The sequence below is a fragment of the Tetrao urogallus genome (genome assembly GCF_951394365.1).
Source record: "Tetrao urogallus genome assembly, chromosome: 1".
Lineage (NCBI taxonomy): Eukaryota > Metazoa > Chordata > Aves > Galliformes > Phasianidae > Tetrao > Tetrao urogallus.
In genome coordinates this window covers 183,730,620-183,749,204 of record NC_136813.1, presented here as the reverse complement: position 1 = coordinate 183,749,204, position 18,585 = coordinate 183,730,620, and the positions used below count along the sequence as shown (strand labels likewise).

Genomic DNA, 18,585 nt, shown 5'->3' with positions numbered 1-18,585 from the left:
CTAGAGAGTGGTGGTCAGTGATTCAATGTCTGGATGGAGATCAGTGACAAGTGGTGTCCCTTAGGGGTCAGTACTGACACCAATGCTCTTCAGTATCAGTGACTTTGACAGTGGGGTCAAGTGCACCTTCAGCAAGTTTGCTGATGACACCAAGCTGTGTGGTATGGTTGACACACCTGAGGGACAGGATGCCATTCAAGGGGACCTAGACAGGCTTGAGCAGTGGGCCCAGGTGAACTGCATGAGGTTCAACAAATCCAAGTGCAAGGTCTTGCACCTGGGTTGAGGCAGCCCCCACTACCAATACAAGCTGGGGAATGGGAGGATTGAGTGCAACCCTGCCATGGCAAACTGAACATGAGCCAGTAATGTGCCCTCACACCCAGAAAGCCAATCATATCCTGGACTGCATCAAAAGAAGCATGGCCAGCAGGGCAAGGGAAGTGATCCTGTTCCACTCTTCACTGTTGAACCCTCACCTGGAGTACTGCATCCAGATATGGAGTCCTCAGTACAAGAGAGACATGGACCTGCTGGAGCACATCCATAGAAGGGCCAGAACAAATGAAGACAGGCTGAAAGAGCTGGGGCTGTTCAGCCTGGTGAAGAGAAGGCTATGAGGTGACCTGAGAGCAGCCTTTCAGTATCTAAAGGGGAGATACAGGAAAGAAGGGGACAGACTTTGTAGCAGTGTTTGTTGTGACAGAACAAGGGGAAGTGGTTTCAAGCTTAAAGAGTGTAGATTTAGGTTAGATATAAGGGAAGTCTTTTACAATGAGAGTGTTAAGGCACTGGAACAGGTTGCCATAGATGTGGTGGATGCCCCTGGAAGCTTCCAGGATGAGGCTGAATCATGGGCAACCTGATCTAGAAGCGGATGTCCCTGTTCTTTGCAGGGGATTTGAACAAGATGACCTTTAAAGGTCTCTTCCAACTCTAAAGATTCTGTGATTTTTATGATGCTAGGGAAACAGTAACCTTGGAGCTTTCTGTTGCAGTCTTGTATAGGCTATTTTATTTAAAAACAAAACCAAAGGTAGTATTTTGTTTCTAGTAGATTTCTCTGTAAGAAGCATATTTGAGTAAGGATGAAAATGCTTCTTTTCTCCTCTCCATTAAAAAGCCAGATTTTGTGGCAAAGAATTTAAATTCAGTTACTTCACACAGACTGATATATGTCCTATATCTTGTTACCTGGAGTTCTTTGCTCTTCTCCCCGCTGTTTTGAATGCAAAACATGCCATAAGAATTATAAAAAGTGCACTCTTATACAAGCTGTTGAACACACCAGGACTACAGACAGCTCCATGGTTTTATCTGAAGATTACATGTAGTATCAGTTCTTTTCTTTTTTGTTTGTTTGTGGTCTTTCATTTTATTTTTTTCCCTTACAGGTAAGTTTATTAAGCTGATTAGAAAGGTAATGAAAATATGTGTCATTCAGTATAGGGAGGAACTATCTCTTTCAGTCGTATAGATGAGGTGTATGTTTGTAGTGTTTTTCGAAGACAATGCTGAGATTTCAGGTGCAGTTTGGCAAGAAGCACAATGGCTAGTATGCACACCGATTGCGTTAATTGCTAGCTGCGAAGGACGTTCTCTAATATATGATTGCACATAAGACTCAGTCTTTCAGATATTATAGGACATTTGGCAGTTGCTGAAATCAGGCATCATCAGTGCAAGCTTGTTTCCATACAGGAATGTTTTACTGCCAATAAGTACAAGGTCAGGTTGCCCTAAGCCCAGTCTTATGTGTAGTGGCAAGTTTCCGCAGTTAAAAGTGCTTAACATTTTTTCTTCTCTTAAAAATTGAACAAAACTTACAGAATATTCATTCTTAAATCTCTCACTCTTAAGACTGTCGTAGGATAATGTTCCTTTTGAAGGCTGATCTCCAAAAAACAGCGCATGAACAAGGGAAAAAGTCTCTCTTTTGTAAGACTGTTTGGCATTTGCAAGTACTTTGTTTTACTTCCCAAGCTGTGCAAAACTAGAGTAGTGGGAGTAAATAATAGAGAGAATAACTATACAAAGGGCAAAGTGTACTGTTTTTTTTTAAAGAAAGATCACTGAATAATTTTTTTAAAAAGGTAATTGAATAAAATTTAAATTTTAATAGTTACTCTACAGTGCAGAGTTAAAAACTGCTAAAAAATAGAGTTTGAAATAACTTCATTAGATAGAATATGTTCAGTGGGATATTAAATATTCCTTTAAATACTTCAAATAAATTTAAAAAAAAAAAAAAAAAAAAAAAAAGGCTTTGTGTCATGTGAGTCTTGTGAACAGTGTCATGTCTTGTGAACAGTGAATATCCCTCTAATTAATCTGGTCCTTTCCAGCTGCTCATCTCCCTCACAGTGTTGTTTTGACTATCAAAGAAATGCCGAAAATGCTTTTAATCTAGAGTACAGAGGGAAATACTTTGTCACCTCCTTTGTCTGCTTTCCAATATGAGCAACCAAATGTACAAAGAACTCTTGGAAAAAATGATTTTTTTCTTCAGGGAATGCTAAATGCTGAATGTCGGGGTGAATTAGCTTAGGGAAAGGAGAAATTCAGTTGTTTTCTGCTTCAGCAAAGAAAAATTATTAAGATAACCATAGAAGAAAACAAGTCAACTGAGTAAATAGAGTTTGTGTGGAAAAAGTAAATAATCAGTTGGAACATGAAAAAGCTGATAGTGTAATTTCTTAATCTGAGGGAGGAACAGGAATGACCTGGAGATGGAGTGAGTGGCTGGGAAATCACTTGATTCAAAAGGATTGCCTTACATTTATTCCTGAGGTAGTCTGGGGCAGTCTGGTGAGTTGGCACATTCAGGAGAGCTCAGTCAGTAATGCAGGAGAAGCTGCTAGTATGTCAGCACTCTTTCACTCAAACTACGGCTGCAAATCCGCACCACAGAAGACTACTTCAGGGATATTTCGGGTTCTTCCAGATGAAATAAATCCATGAGTTTCAATGGATGGGTTAAGCATACAGTAACTGCACTGCATGATTGGTGACATCAAATGTCTGCCTCAGTGTCTTAAGGCATCACTTATATTAATGAATTCCATTGGGAAGGGACATGGGCTTAAACACTTTTGCAATCATATGTATGGTTAGTTAGACCTTTGAGGTTTGCAGGCTGTGCCAACTGGTGCCCTCTCAACTAGGGCTCTGGCACTGCTCCCATGAGCACCAAGGAAAAGGAGAGAAGAAAAAAGCAATAATATAGCTTCCAATCATGCGTGCAGACTCTGCTGTCCCAGGAACTTCCTCAATTCTCTCAAGGCCAGTGCGTTGACCAAGGCACAATTTTTGTTAGGATAGTCACGACCAAATTGACTCTAAAACCTCACTTCAGGCACATAATAATGAAATCCAACTTGTTTTTGAAGTCACAGCTTTTCTCTTTCTAACTGCTGTTGAGATTAATGTTTTAAAAGGGTAGTAATACAGCTGATTTGTACCTACAGCTAGAAAAACGATATTAGAAACTTCTTTTTACATATGTAGGTTGCTCAATGCAGAGGACATAGCCTCCTCATTATCATGTAATATAATATCTCTATATTAAATTCCTGTCAGGATGGACTAATACAGTTTCTACTTCTATTATACTTTTGTCTCATGAAAGGTTTGACAACATAAAGACTGAAATGACCATATCATCAGTGTTTCATCAATTTAATTAGAATTGATTTAACAGAGATAGAATAGTTTATATGAGCAAAGTATGTAAACCTTTGTACTCCTAGCAGAGCAGGAAGGAGCATCAACTGCTAGCATCAGTGAGTTAGGAATTGGTTGCTACAGTTCCACAAGGTGGCACTAATAAGATGTAGAACAGTACAAATGAATTTGTGTTCTCTCGGTTCAGTGGAAGTGGTAATTCTCAAATTTTCTGAAGTGTTAAATTGTAATAGTGGTAATAGTGTTTTCAAGCTTTACACTAGAAAATACCCCCTCTTTTTTGTTTTAATGCAGATATGTTTTCATTGTGATGCAACAAAAAAATCATGGCAAAACCAGCAATTGTATTTTACCACACAGCACGTCAGTGTACTTGTGTCTGTTTTTTCAAAATAGTAAGATCATTAAACGCTTTTTTCTCTGTGTATAATTTTGAGTCATATCCGAAGCAGAAGAGTTTTCCAATAATTTTTCTTTCATTTTTCAAAGAAGGATTTGTATTAGAAAGATTACAATTAGACTAGGAATTTACAAGTTATCACTGCAGCTTGGAGTTAAGGATTGAATAGAAATGATCCCAGAGGCTCAATTGTGGAAATACTTGAGAAGGTGTTTTATCAAATGCATTACAGCATTTTTCACATCTATTAATTCAAAGATGTTGAGCTTGCAATTATCTTTTGCATGTAAGTATTTGAGAGATAAATTCTTACCATGTCCCACATTGTTTTTGTATTTTTTTTTTTCCAACTCTGAACCTTTTTCTGGATAGTACCTAAAGAAAGAAACAAATAATATGGACAGAAGAGTCAAAAATGCAACTTGATATATTTCTGTTGGTGTTTCATGCTATTCCCTAACTTGACATTGAAATTTGAATTCTGCATTTTGAGTTGTAGATCTTTATAACTTAATAACTGTGGGTCCTGAGATTTTCTCTGTGTTTTCCCCAGTTAGTTATGTTAAGGCCAAAATAAATGCATAGAAGTCCAAGGATCACGTACAAAAGCCTAAATCTCCAGCTTCTGAACTTTGTTGGGCCTGGTATTCAGAGCAGTAGCAGTTACAACTTCTGGTTAAACCGAGAAGCATTAAGATCTCATTTGAAAAGTTAGAGGCACTGTCATGGGTGTTTTGAAAAAGATGAATGCTGCTCAGTCGTTCACAAGAAAACAAGCCTTATTCTTACGACTGAATCGCACAGCTGTGCCCATACCCATAAACCAAGGTCAGCATGCAGTCTGAAGAACTGTCCAGAATTATCCATAATGTTTAATTGTTAACAGACTCAATGGTATGGTTCTTGGCCTGTGGCAGTCAGTTCTCTCAAACAGTGTCTTGAGGAGTTCAGTTCAGGGATGAGCATGAACCATAGCTGATCCCAAAAGAAATCATAGTGAGATCAAATGATGTGGGGGGTTGGGATAGGGAGGGAGGAAAGCAAAATAATGTAGCCATAGAGTTGTGAGCCATGCTTTGCCCTACAGACTGAGAAAGAAAATGATTTATGTCCCAGTTTATTTAGTGCATAAATGTAGATTAAGGAACCCTAGAATTTTCCTCTAGCACATCACTGTCAGCAATACTCCTGAACATGCAGCTTCTCTTTTCCCTGTCCTTTCTATCAAAGCAAAGCTGCTTTACTTTTATTGATAAAACCCAAATGAATCATGACTGTATCCCTTTAAGTTCTGAATCTAGCAGTCAAGGACAAAAGATTATGGGCCAGAATTTAGATGAAACTCAGTATTTGGCATTTCTTATGGCTAACCTAGTTACCCTGCAGGGTTTTCAGATGATAACTCTGCAGTTGTGCTTTTCATTAAAATTGGTCATAGATGCCTTTTGGTCTTAGCTACTTCATAGCAGAATCTGAAATTGTCTTCAAAATTCTATTCAGTTATGGGGATAAGTCAAAGATGTAAACACAGTAAGGAAAGGAACACACTGAGCATAATCACAGCGATAGCTAGAAAACAACATAACATTTCCCTGATCTCCAGCAGAAGAGTTGCAAATTAATTAAGTGGTTTAAAAGATATGCTTGCGAGGGATGTAGGAGACAGACTGCATAATGAGGCATAGAAAAGCATTTTTGTGATTTTATTTAGAATTATAGTCTTGGTATGTTACTCTTGCTTGAGAAGTATACCTATTAGATATAAACTTGAAAAAATTTTTCATCATATCTGATAATCTATATAAGCACATTAATGGGAAAAAATAATTTCCTAGATGATGCTGAAATTACTGAATTATTAATTCCTCTTTATTACAGCTTCTCTTGGTTTTTAATAATAGTAATTAAAAAAAAAAAACTTTTTATCTGCAGTTACAAAGCTCAAATTAATAGATTCTGAAATCTTACTGTCATGAATACCAAAGTTACATGATCTGATCAGATCATTTTCTGATTCAGTTTGTTTATCTAGTGGTGGAAAAGTCTTTCACACTTCTACACGATTGTGGTAAAATGGTGAGATTAATTTTACTTATTACTTTATGTTACTCCAATGGCAAAATGAAGAAATAAAATAGGGGGGGGGGGGGGGGAAAGGCAACTGAGATCTGTAACCAAGCCAGCCTATTTGTGTATAGCTCTTCATTTCTATTTTCCTCACAGCTCTCTTGAGTGCCTTTATCACTTCATATGTGTAGGAGTCAGAATCCTTCTGTTCACATTCATCTTTATTAGACTTTTTTCTTGTAGAGAGAAATTTGAAGTAAAAAAAAAAGGAAAATAAATAATTAGTAAAATATTTAGTTTATGTGATTATTAAGTTTCTTAATAAAGTACTTCTTCCTCTACTTTCTGTAGCATTGTTTCTGTTAGGAAATTTCTCTGATTGAGAGCTGGATTTTTATTTTTTTATTCATTTATTTCCTTTCATATCTTTCAAAGGATTGTGGGATAAGTCAGGATGCAAGGACCTTTGGACCTCTTATCCCTTGTCCTTCTCAAAGCAAAATCAGGACTAAATCAGACTGGGTTGCTCAGGGCTTTATCTAATATCTTGAAGAATGCAGACTTAACAGCTTCTCTGGACAGCCTTTTCCTCTGTCATTCATTATCTGACTGTCCTCACATAGTTCTAAACATTTTTAATTTTTAATAAAGGTATTGCTTTACTCTACACTATTTACACTGAAAATAAATAATAATGATAGAAGACTTGTTTCAAATAGCGAATCAGTACATATTATTACCCTAAAAGAACTAATGCAGCATCAGATTTGAAGTCTTGGTGGTGGAAGTTAGGACTCTTACCCTTAAGAAAAGTTTCTAGACCATATTTGACCATCTTAACTTCACCATCATGACTGTATGACTTTTCTAGAAAAACTATATTTTCAGTAGTCCCATTGAGAACCAGACAGCTCCTATCTTTTATTTTGGTTTTAGGTTTTTTTTCTTCTTCTAATTCTTCCATTACTTTTTAATAATTTGAATGTTATTTTTGTACATGAAGAGAACAATTGGATCTCCGCTGTAAGGCTGGATTTTCTGTGGGGAAAGATTTGGGGAAAGAAGACCTGTGTGAAAGAGCCCTGGAACCTAGTGTGCTCACAAGATCTGAGATATTTTAGAGAAGTACAGAGAAGGAATTAACAGGTCTCAGTGGCTATTTCAGATGAAAAACAACTAGGGATCAAAGATACTTGGCAGTTTTCTTCAACTTAAAAATCCGCTTACTTGGTGGAAACCAAATTTGAAAGGAGAACAAATAAAGGGAGAAATGCTTATATCTATATCTATTCTCATTCACAGTATTCCTAGTAAAAGTAATTAAACCTGTCTTATTTATTTATTTAAGTTTGAAAATCTTCTGTCTTCTTTGCAGAGATGTCTATAAGAAAAAGGTATACACAGATTCATCTCAGTTCTTTGGCTGACATTGTATCATGTCGCAGAAAATGCTAGCACAGAGCATGTTTTTTTGCTAAAATTGGCTTGTTAATTTGACTTTCTGACTCATTTTTCCAGCTGGTCTGTCATTCTACTCAATTCCAGATGAGGCAATGGGAAAAATAGAACTCTTTTGAATGTTCCACCTTCTTGCCAAACCAAGTAACAATTAAAAACTCAAATTTTCATTGCAGTTCTTTATCTCTGTTAATTATCCAAGGAACACTAAATCAGATATATTGTCCTCTGGTTGTTGTCAATATTTTAAATTCTGAATTCTTTATATATTAGTTGCAGATTTAACATGCTGCTTCTTTTCCCTAAATTACATACCATTTCGCAACTTGAGTCCAACACAGTGCTTTAATTTTATATTTGACATCAAATGCTAGATGATCCAGACTAATTGCCTCGTATTTTATACACACACAAGCAAACCCACATGACTCTTTTATACTTAATTAGTTGCTTTTAATCCAAAAGAGACATCAAATCACTCAACTATCTAGCTAGTGGTCTTTAGTTGATTTTGCCTTGTTTCACCATAATTTTTAAGAATAATGTAATCTTAATTGTTTAGTGAACACTAAACCATGAACAGTTGTGAGTTCCCAAAAAAACAGAAGTGTCATAGATGGGTTGTGAGCTGAGAGATACAGATTTAAAACAACATGATATTTAACTTGTAAAAAATAGATGGTAATTAAATAGAAACAGATCCATTAGAAGGGTTATAGCTGGCACTTTGTAAAAAAGGTCAAGAACAAATGGGAACAAGTGAGGGATGGCAAATGAAACTTGATTTTACAATGTGACACATAATAAAAAAGGTAAATGAGATGCAGACATATCGAAGTTATGTTCATACTAGCAATACTGATGTTTTCAAGGTAATTGAAGGTATTTTTCATCTGTCCCTGTCCATACAAACTATGAGAACAAAATTCAACATCAGACACATAATCATTCACGTGCCTGTCTGTGTAACTAAAACTGCAATTGGTTTGAGTTGTTATTGAGAAATGACCTTATATATGGTAATTTTATTAGAACTTCAATAGATTTTTTTTATTTTATTTTTTAAATCTTGCCTAAGTAGTTGTTTTAATTCTACCATAAGCAGAAACAAAGGGTTTGTACAGATAGAGCAAATCAAAACATATTCCTAATTTAAATGTCGTCTAGTGGAAGGCTTGGTTTGCCCTTCCTCCATATAAGGGTCATCAGTAATAAAATTTCACCAACTGATACCTGTTGACTGATGATTTGGAACTATTCCTATAGCTCTTGGTTAATACATTGGCTCTGACTGTGTCACATAATTTCTGTTGCTTATTTGACAAATAAAGGTTTATGTAGCACATACTAAATAAAGTGAAGAAAAATTAAATGAATGCAACCTAAAAACTTAGCATCAATCAGAAAGTAGTTTGCAGGGAGTCTATGCAGCTTTATATTTAATGTATTTAAAGAAAACAGTCCTTTATTACTCAATCCCATGGAAAGGAATTCATATTTTATTTTCATATTATGATCTGTGTTTTGTAAAGTGAAGTGGTAAAGTTAAAGGTTCATGAAGAGATGCCTGAAAAGGAAAGACTGTGTGGCTGTAGGATAATCCTTCAGAGGGACATAGAAATAGTTATCAGCTTATTAAAACTGCTGGGAAAATATTTTTCCAACCTTCTTCAGAAAAGTTCAGCTTCTGAGCAGAATATTCTATTGGAAACTGAAGCATAATATATAGATATATATAGCTTTTTTCTGCATCTTGTATGATTTTTAATCTACATACAAACATACTGGGTTTTAATTATTTTATTTCATTAATTTATTATTATTAATTTTAGTTTATCAGTATGATAGAAGATAATGGCAACTAATTTAAAAAAGAAGGAAGTGTTAAAATAAGCGCACTAGAAAAAATAAAAAAGAATTCAAATATTTTACAGAACAACCAGTATTAGAGCTTTAAAGCATGAAAGATGTATGAAAGAAAATTCTTAATGAGTTCTACTTGGTGGGACAAAATAGAACACATAAATGTCATAATGCCAGTGACTCTATTGTATTGATATCAATTTGCTTCAAATATTTTTTGCTTCAAATATATTTTAAAAAAAATCCAAGAATCATTAACCTGTGAGTCGCAGCTAATTAATATATTTAGTTAAGTTTTATGCTATGTCTTTTTGTTTGTTTTTTAATATGCTTAGGTACGTGTGTTCACATTTTCTGTTGGTCAACATAATTATGACAAAGGACCTATTCAGTGGATGGCCTGTGAAAATAAAGGTACTTTGTCTTTGAAACTGTTCTTTGCTGGAGAAATATCTTTAACATTCTTTAAAAATTATTTTTCAGCCTAATTTGAAGCTTTCTTGTATTTTTTATCAGTTACAAAAAAGTTGATGAAATGTGTATATACGTGTGGATAAATAATAAGTTTTGTGTTTATTTGTTATTATATAATACAGTGTTGTAAGAAAAGTATTATTACAGTATTCATTATAATAATAATAAGATATTATGGGCAAATTTTGAGTGTTCTTGTTGTAATAGCTATCTATGGAAACATGGAACTGATGACAGATAAGAAAATTAGTGAAACCTGTTTTATATTAAGGAGCTTGGACAAAAGGATCTTTTGTTCTGTTGGTTGGCTGATTGAATTTCTTTTTTTTTTTTTTTTTTTTTTTTTTTTTTTCCTTCTCGAAAATATAGAAGAGACCAGCTGACTTGCATTAATTTTCTTCCCACCCCCCTTTTTTTTTCTTTCTGTAAGAAAATATCGTAATAATTCTTTCTGTGATTCCTTAGTTTCTAAGTGCATCCTAAATTTATGATTTTTTTCAATGGAAATTAAAAAAAAAGAATTAATGTAAGGAAGTAAAATTATCCTAAAATTTCTGCATGAAAAATGTAGAAAGATGCAATTAGAATTAGTATGAGAAGAAAGCATCTCAGACACCATATAACTAGGGAAGGAGACAAGAGATAAACAGAGATACAATGAAGAAGAGAAATTTTTAAACATAAAAGATGCAAATATAGAAAGAGTAATGATAGAGAAGAATTTATAGCTTACCTGAACATGTCTATCATAACCTCATAAATCTCTCAGAATTCTAAGTTATGCAAGATGTTCTGTAGATTGCATTGTCAGATAATTACAGAAAATCAGCATTTGATTTTTGAACAAGTTTTTAAAGTAATGTCTTTATATCTCTGAATACTATGTGCATTTAAACTAAATTCTGTTAAAATAAATTCAGATCAGCTCACTTATGGAATTATCATCTATGTCATTTTATTATCAAAGGAAAATGATCATACTAATCTTTCCAAAATTGATGGAATTCTTTGTTTGCACATCCAAAATAAGAATTTTTGCTTTAAATTTTTCTTAAAGCTTTTAATTTGTTATCAAGTCACACATTACTTAAGACGAAGTATGCGAGAAACCTCATTACTCTTGCCTCTCTTATTCTGCTCTCCTTCCCTCTGATTTGTGGTCTGAAACTGGATCTTGGATCAGGAGCTTTATTTCTCCTTCTTTTCAGTCTTACTGATGAATATGGGCAATATTTTTAATTCAGACAAATAAGAGATAATATTGATAATGAATGAAGACATTTCTGATGTTCAGTTTAGAAGAAATGCTGGATACAGTTTTTTGTTCTTTCCAGATTGCCTTATGTTTTTATGCTGTGAACTTCAGTACTGCAACAAACTATAATTATTTTTGCTATCTTATATACATACATTCAACATATAATTCTGTTTCTATCACAGTGCTTTGAAACCACCATTAAGTAAGCTGACACTTCAGAGTAACTGGGAGTACAAGAATACAAATTCAGTACATTATCCTACTTTTAAAAACAACAAACAAAATTAATACATAATACAGTCTTGCTGCTGAAGAGTAACTAGGTTGGCCTGTATGGCATATGTGTCCATGTGCTGATGTGGCATTGACAAAAAAAAATGTTTCATTCATACATGGTACTTTCTATAAAGTTTTAATTAGAAATTATGAGTAAAATTAAATTCCCTAAGATGAAGAAACTAGAATTGTATTATATTAAGAAAGTGTTATCTCTGTTCCCCATTTTAGGCTATTATTATGAAATTCCATCCATTGGAGCCATAAGAATAAACACCCAGGTAAGGACATCTGCAAAATGCAGATGCAGTTGTAACACAAAAAGTAGGGTAATTTCTGTTCTAAACCATTTTCCAAGGTAGAGTACATTAAGAATGGAGAAAAAGTTGTAGTTTTCTTGTACATATGCAGTATTATTCTGTTAGAATAATGTTTTCATTTATTTTTTCCTTCTGCACAGTTACAGTAAGCCAATTTACAATGTGATCTCAGTTACCCTAGCCAGCTAGCCCACAGCAGCTTGCATGCATGCAGGTCATGCTAGTACCCTCTAAAAATGGCTGGCCACAGGCGCACAAGCTAAAGTTTGAAATAATCAGCATCCTGTAACACTTTTCAGACAAGGGCTTCATTCTGGGCTCAGTTTTCCTCCTTGCCTTACATGGTTCCTCTTTGATGCTGAGATTTGGCAGCAATTTTCACAAAGTTTTTTAAAACCAGAAATTTTTATAAATATATAACCTTTCTAGACAGGTTTGCATTGCATGGAGAAGGCAGTGGGTCTGTATAAGGGCATAAATCTGATAAAATCTCTGAACACAACTGAACAGAAACAGTGGCCTGATACAGTCCCAACTATTTGAGAGGTTCCTGAGTTAGTCTAACCAGCCTGGACAGACAGCTTTTCCTCTTCAAAATTCAGGGACAATTTAGTAGACATAAGTGCAGATAATTAAGGACACAGGATCCTGGAATTACATGATGCAATCCAAACTGACATCGTAGATGGACAGACATTTTTTTCTGTTGTATGAAAGTTCACGTATTCAGATGTCCAGAAAAATAAAGAAATATCATAGCAGTTATTTGTCCATAACTTTTTTTGGCTTGAGTCCTTTGAGTAAGAGTCCTTTGATGCTGTTAAACTCTTCCAGATAGTGTCTGGCAAGAAATATCCCTAATATTTTAAGACAGATTGGAAAACTTAAAGAGTAAAAGAAGTTTGATGGCAACCATTCCCAAGTCAGACCAGAAATTTTATAACTTTTTAGATCACCAGCTCTATCTGCAGTGCAGAACTAAAGGAAGACAGGGACTATGCACATTTAAAATTCTGAAAGTTTAGTTTCAATAGGAGTTACACAGATTCTTCTTGTAGGACCTCACATAGTGATTACCACTCACCCTCCACTATCTCTTCTGAATTGAAGGATCTGTGATCTGCCCGTAATTTCACTGACGTTAACATCTAATTTTTGAATAGATATAATTGTAATTCTGAATTCATGAAAAGAGAACAGTGGTTATAGATCTATATGGTCCAACTGTGATAGAGCAACTGACACTGAAGTACAGGAATTGTCTTGGCAGTGCATACTGCAGTCTGAAGACTGAGATGTTGGGTAGTAGAATTATAAAATAAATACATAAATAAAATACTTGTGTTAGTGGTGAATGTTGACATTTTTCACTAATCTTTTTTTTTTTTTTTTTAATATTGCTTTTATTTTCTTACTGTTATTAGTGTTCTTATGCTGTTTCTGGACATGAATCTAATAACTGCTTTCTGAAAAGTTTATTACACTTTTTGGCAGGAATATCTGGATGTTTTGGGAAGGCCAATGGTGTTAGCTGGAGAAAAAGCCAAACAGGTCCAATGGACAAATGTCTATCTGGATGCTCTGGTATGACTGTTATTTATTAAAGTAAAATTCTTGGTCTGTCCGGAAGAAAGGCATAGCATATCAGTTAGCATAAGGCTCCATTCTCCACAGATTCTAGCGAATTTTTTTTATTATTCCAAACATAATATTCTTCCATTTCCAGCATCTGAACACTTCAATAGAGCAACTTTCTGAAGAACTAGTGCCAACGTGCTGGTTTTTGCTTGCATCTGGTATTTTCATTACTGTTCTCAACTTTAACAGAGAAAAGCAATTCTACACACAGATCCTTAGGTAGAAGTCATCAATGTTCACAAATTAACAAAAACAAAAAACAGCAAAAATAATAATAAAAAAACAAACAGTTTTCCAGTTTTATACTTGTGCTGCAATAGAGATCATCAGTTATATTACTCTTGTGAAGGGTTTTTTGTGTGTGTGGAGGGGGGAGGGTTGTTTGTTTGTTTCTGTTAGGGCTTTTTTGTTCTTGGTTTTTTTTTTTTGTTTTTTTTTTTCCCCAAGCACTCAGGGGAGAATTAAACCTTTCAGTTTTCACTGGGTATGTGTACAAATTTTGAACATGGATCTTTAAATTACCATAGTTGTAATTACTTGCTTGCTCATAGCAATGATTTCTTTAATTGGACAATGTATATAATTATAAAACAAACAAAAAGTTGTGTGAAATACTTTCTTTACTGCTAAACATATCACAAGTCTTGTAAAACAAACATATTCAGGGAACTGCAAACAGCAAAGTATTATTAGCAGCAATCTAATCTGTTGCTCTAGATAACCTCCTTCTGAGTAACTCTATCTAGACAAAAAAATACTGTTAAATGGTCATCTGGAACGATGTATCTATTTAAGGTCACATGGTCATTAATGTCATGTCAAAATCCACATCTTCCTGTCAGTCAGCATTATTGTAAATTTTTATCAGTACATCATAGAACTGAGCATGACACACAGGGGAACCCGTTTTTCTTTGGAATTTCAATGACCAGAAGTTCATTACCCATGTTTTCTGGGTTACTGTTGAGGTACTTACTGGAAATACAAAGGATGTTGTGATGAAAGTTCTTATTCTCTGTACATATCCTGTTGTAAAGCCAAAGCTAAATTTGTAACTTGGAAAAGAAAGAGATCTGCTTAATGAAGAGTGACATCTGAAAAATTCTATCATGTCAATGTGTGTTTTCATTGGGTTAATTCAGTCTTTCCTTCAAGTTTCCTGCATAAGTGTGGTTTGTAAGCATGTTTGTAAGTGTGTATATAATCATAGGCATATTTGTGTGTGTGCATACATATGCATTTATAAAAAACAGGGCATTTTAGTAATAATATTTATTAGGTGGAGACCAACTCATACTAAGCTATCAGAGGTAAAGGTTGAAATCTGTTGACTTTCTTATCATGAAGGAGGGCACAGATATATCTAGTCCCCTTACAGGCTTTTTCTCAAGTCTTGGTGTTAGCAGCAATTAGAATTTGTAGCAATGTTCATTTGTAACAATGGTTCTTTATCACAAGCATTTTTTTTTCCCCCTAATCCCTATTTCCCTATGAATATTTGTTATTAAACTGAAAAGTCTTTTTATTCCCTCTGTATGTGTTTATTTCTTAGGAGCTGGGACTTGTGATTACAGGAACTCTGCCTGTCTTCAATCTAACAAAAGAACAAAATGGAAAAATAGTAAGCTGTTATTTAAAGCAAGCAAGCAAGCAAACAATTAAATTTAATGCTAAACTCCTAGAAAAATGTGCATTTTGATAGAACTTTCTACAATTTAATTGTCTTATATGTCAGAAATAAATAGATTGGCTCTAGTTCCCTGTTAACATCTTGTGAACAAGAAAGTTCAGGTCACTCATTTTGTTGTTCTGAGTTTCAGGGTATGACATTCCTTGTTTTATCTCTATGACCTGGTGGCAGTGTGAATGAGCAAAGTGCTCAGGAGATGGGAAGTAGAAAGTGACATTTTTTAGGCCTTGCCAGGAAGGAAAGCCAGATAAATATAACAAATCTGTGAAGCTCTGACAATTCAGGGTAAAAGGCAATGATGCAGACTTTAAATGAATTAGTTGTAATGATTATAAAAAATAGCACTGTGGGTACAAGTTAAGATCTAAGTATTGTTTTCTAGTGCTGTTACAGTCTAATAAGTTTAATGGTCAGCTGCCCAACCTGAGGGTGCATTTACAGGTCTATATGGATACTAGTAACTCATAATAGTTTGACAAGCAATATATTTTGCTTGTTTTGTTCTTGCATTTATAGTTTGTTCATCCAGGAAAGCATGCATTATCGTCTTCTGAAACAATTTCCATACTCTGGACTAAATTATGTATATTATCTTTAATCACATTAGTTATTATTAAAAATATTTAAAATAGACCCAGTAATAAATAGGCAACTTTTCAAGTACTTTTGTCAAACAAGAGATGAAGGCAAAATTTAAATTCACTGACTCTCAGTTATCCTGTATTGTAAATATGTCAAACATGACCTAACATTTTGGAATTTTGCCAGAACCAGTTGATTCTTGGAGTAATGGGGGTTGATGTCTCTCTGGAAGACATAAAAAAGCTGACACCTCGATTTACGGTGAGTTGGTTGTGTTGCTAGTTTTTCTTTATATATGATTTATGTATGATTTCTTTGTGTGCTCTTTCATCAGTCATGTAGCAACGACTGGAAGTGAGTCAAAACACCAGCAGGCTTTTTTTCATATACTCTTTTCCATTGTTGTAGATTTTCTGACCAGGCAAACCCAGGCTTCTGTGTGAATTGTCCATCAGAATGCATCTGTAAAAGCTAACTTTTTCACTAGGGGATATATTCCAAGTATTTATTATTCTGTAGCCTTAGGCATTGCTGCCCAGTGTTTGATTCCTACCAGAGTCCAGGGTATATAATTAACTATAGCTAATAATAATAATACTTACCATTTTTAGAGGACATTTATTTATATATATATTTATATATTTATATATTTATTTATATGTAATATTTTTTTAAATATATGTCTGTCTATACACTATTCAATATGACTGATTTCTATACTTAGACATCTAGCTAGAGAATTTCTAAGAAAATACCCATTACTGTGGAAAACTACATCTCGGGAAACAAAGAATATCATGAATTTTACCAAAGGCAAATACAGAGTCTCCCATCTAGGATGGGAAAATCCCATGCCACAGTACAGTCTTTGGACAGATTACCTGAAAAAGTAGGAAAGGAATAGCAGGGTTCATAATGGAGGACAAGTTGAACAGAATTCAGCAATAGGTCCTTATAGGAAAGGTCAGCTGTGTAGTGAGCATACTCAGTATACTTCTTTCAGTGAAGGACTGGGCCTTGTGAACTCCACATCAGCACAAATTATTCTCCTAAGTTTATGATTCTAAAAGAGTAAACTTTTCTTTTATTTTTTCTCTGGATTAATATCTCACATACTTCATGATGCCTGAAGCAATATTTTTTCCTCAATATAACTATTTCTGGAAAGCTACTGGTTAATCTTTCGTTATTACTTAGGGATTTGCTACGCTAAAGTTCATTTCTTTCTTTCAGCTTTGTCCAAATGGATACTACTTTGCAATTGATCCTAATGGGTACGTGCTACTTCATCCAAATCTTCAACCAAAGGTATGAGAAACTTTCTAATTTTGTTCGCTGTAATACGGAGACATTGTGCAAAGTAATATGAATAAATAAGAACTGCCTAAATTATCAGAGAAAAATAATAACGAATTCTCCATTGTGGGGTGTCAGGAAAATCCACGGTTTATGTATGGCATCATCCAAATCCACTTAGGTAGCAAGAAGATGAGCATTGATTTTTGTTGAATTTTGTTATAAGTGAAATAAGAAAGATGTATATTTTACACAGACATCTATAAATATGAAATAAGTATTTCAGTATATGTATTAACAAAGAAAAACAAAAGAACAAACAAAAAAACAACCAGAGATAGGGGTAATATTACAAAGTTGTACTGTGTTACAAGATGCCATTGAAGCAAACTCAAGGGAGTTTACTAGCGTACGTTTATTATTTGATGTTTTCTTATTTCAGAAGTTTAAACTTTAATACTTACAAAACCACAGAAATCAGGGACAATCACACACTATTTTTACTTGTATTTTCATATTTGTTTCTTTGCTTACTTTCTATTTACCAGAGATGAAACCTGAGCTGCAGAGTTGGGGTGGATCAGACCATTTACTCTTTTCCAGAATGCTAGATTTTAATTCAACTTACGAAAGGTCTTTCAGACATAAAATCTATCTAAATGTAATTAGGATGTAATTTACTTGAGAGTTCAGTAAACTTTAAAACCAAAATTTCACTCTAGATTCATAGCCAATAATAGTACTCTTGATCCTGTATGAACTGATAAATTACATGTATTGCCTTGTGGAAGTTGCCTCCTTGGCTTTGATGAGATACTTCAAGGTGAATGGCTGAACGTTTTTCAGAAATCAAAACTTCAGTCTCTGTTTTAATGAAGGATTGCTCCATGTCAACAAATCTTCTGTTTAATGGAATATTTCAAAATGCCTTAACTCTGTGAGAAAGAAACTTTGAGCAGTTTTGTCTTCAAGTTGTTCACAATGCAAAAATACATCATTCTACAAGAGAAAAATGGTTAGAGCTGAATTAACAAAAACAAATAAATAAAACCACTGTGGGTTGATAGAAATGTATGGATAGTGTACTAATAAAAAATCTAGAATTAATGATGAATCACTGTAAGTACTAAACATCAAAGAATCTATCTGCATAGTTCAGGTGCCAATATTAAAATTTCTTATTTAGACAGTTTGAACAATCTCTGGACAAGATAAATGCAAGTTGTGAGTACAACCTGAGGCAAGAAAGGCAACTGTCCTCTTTTGTTTGTTCACTAGAATGTCCTACTGTAGCTACAGAAAGGATAGCAGACCCTTTGTTCGGTACTTCACAATATTTAACTACAAATGGCAGAGAATAAATGAAGAATTCATTTATATACTTCAGTGATTCGTTTAATTCTCAAGCCATGGGAATTTGAATTATGAATATGTGAATTAACTTTCTGAAGTAAAGAATGTGTTTGAAGTCTTTTGCCAAGTGTGTAGGAAAACACCAACAACATGCTTTTGGAGAAGGAGTAACTTGATCTTAGCTGTTGATGGAGTATCCCTATTGATTTATTTCAAGAATACCCTT

At 34.3% G+C, this 18,585-nt stretch overlaps 1 protein-coding gene across 5 annotated transcripts in view; it reads left to right on the top strand.

The window, feature by feature from the left end:
- CACNA2D1 (calcium voltage-gated channel auxiliary subunit alpha2delta 1) overlaps positions 1-18,585 on the top strand; it is a gene marked incomplete at both ends in the record, with an annotated part of 353,068 nt that overhangs the window by 293,697 nt on the left and 40,786 nt on the right. For all 5 annotated transcript variants that reach the window (XM_079549445.1, XM_079549444.1, XM_079549443.1 and 2 more), the window contains 6 exons: positions 9,808-9,886; positions 11,712-11,761; positions 13,295-13,384; positions 14,991-15,059; positions 15,897-15,971; positions 16,944-17,018. In XM_079549445.1, coding sequence (XP_079405571.1) covers positions 9,808-9,886; positions 11,712-11,761; positions 13,295-13,384; positions 14,991-15,059; positions 15,897-15,971; positions 16,944-17,018 — 438 coding nt within the window. The remainder of the gene's footprint in view (positions 1-9,807; positions 9,887-11,711; positions 11,762-13,294; positions 13,385-14,990; positions 15,060-15,896; positions 15,972-16,943; positions 17,019-18,585) is intronic.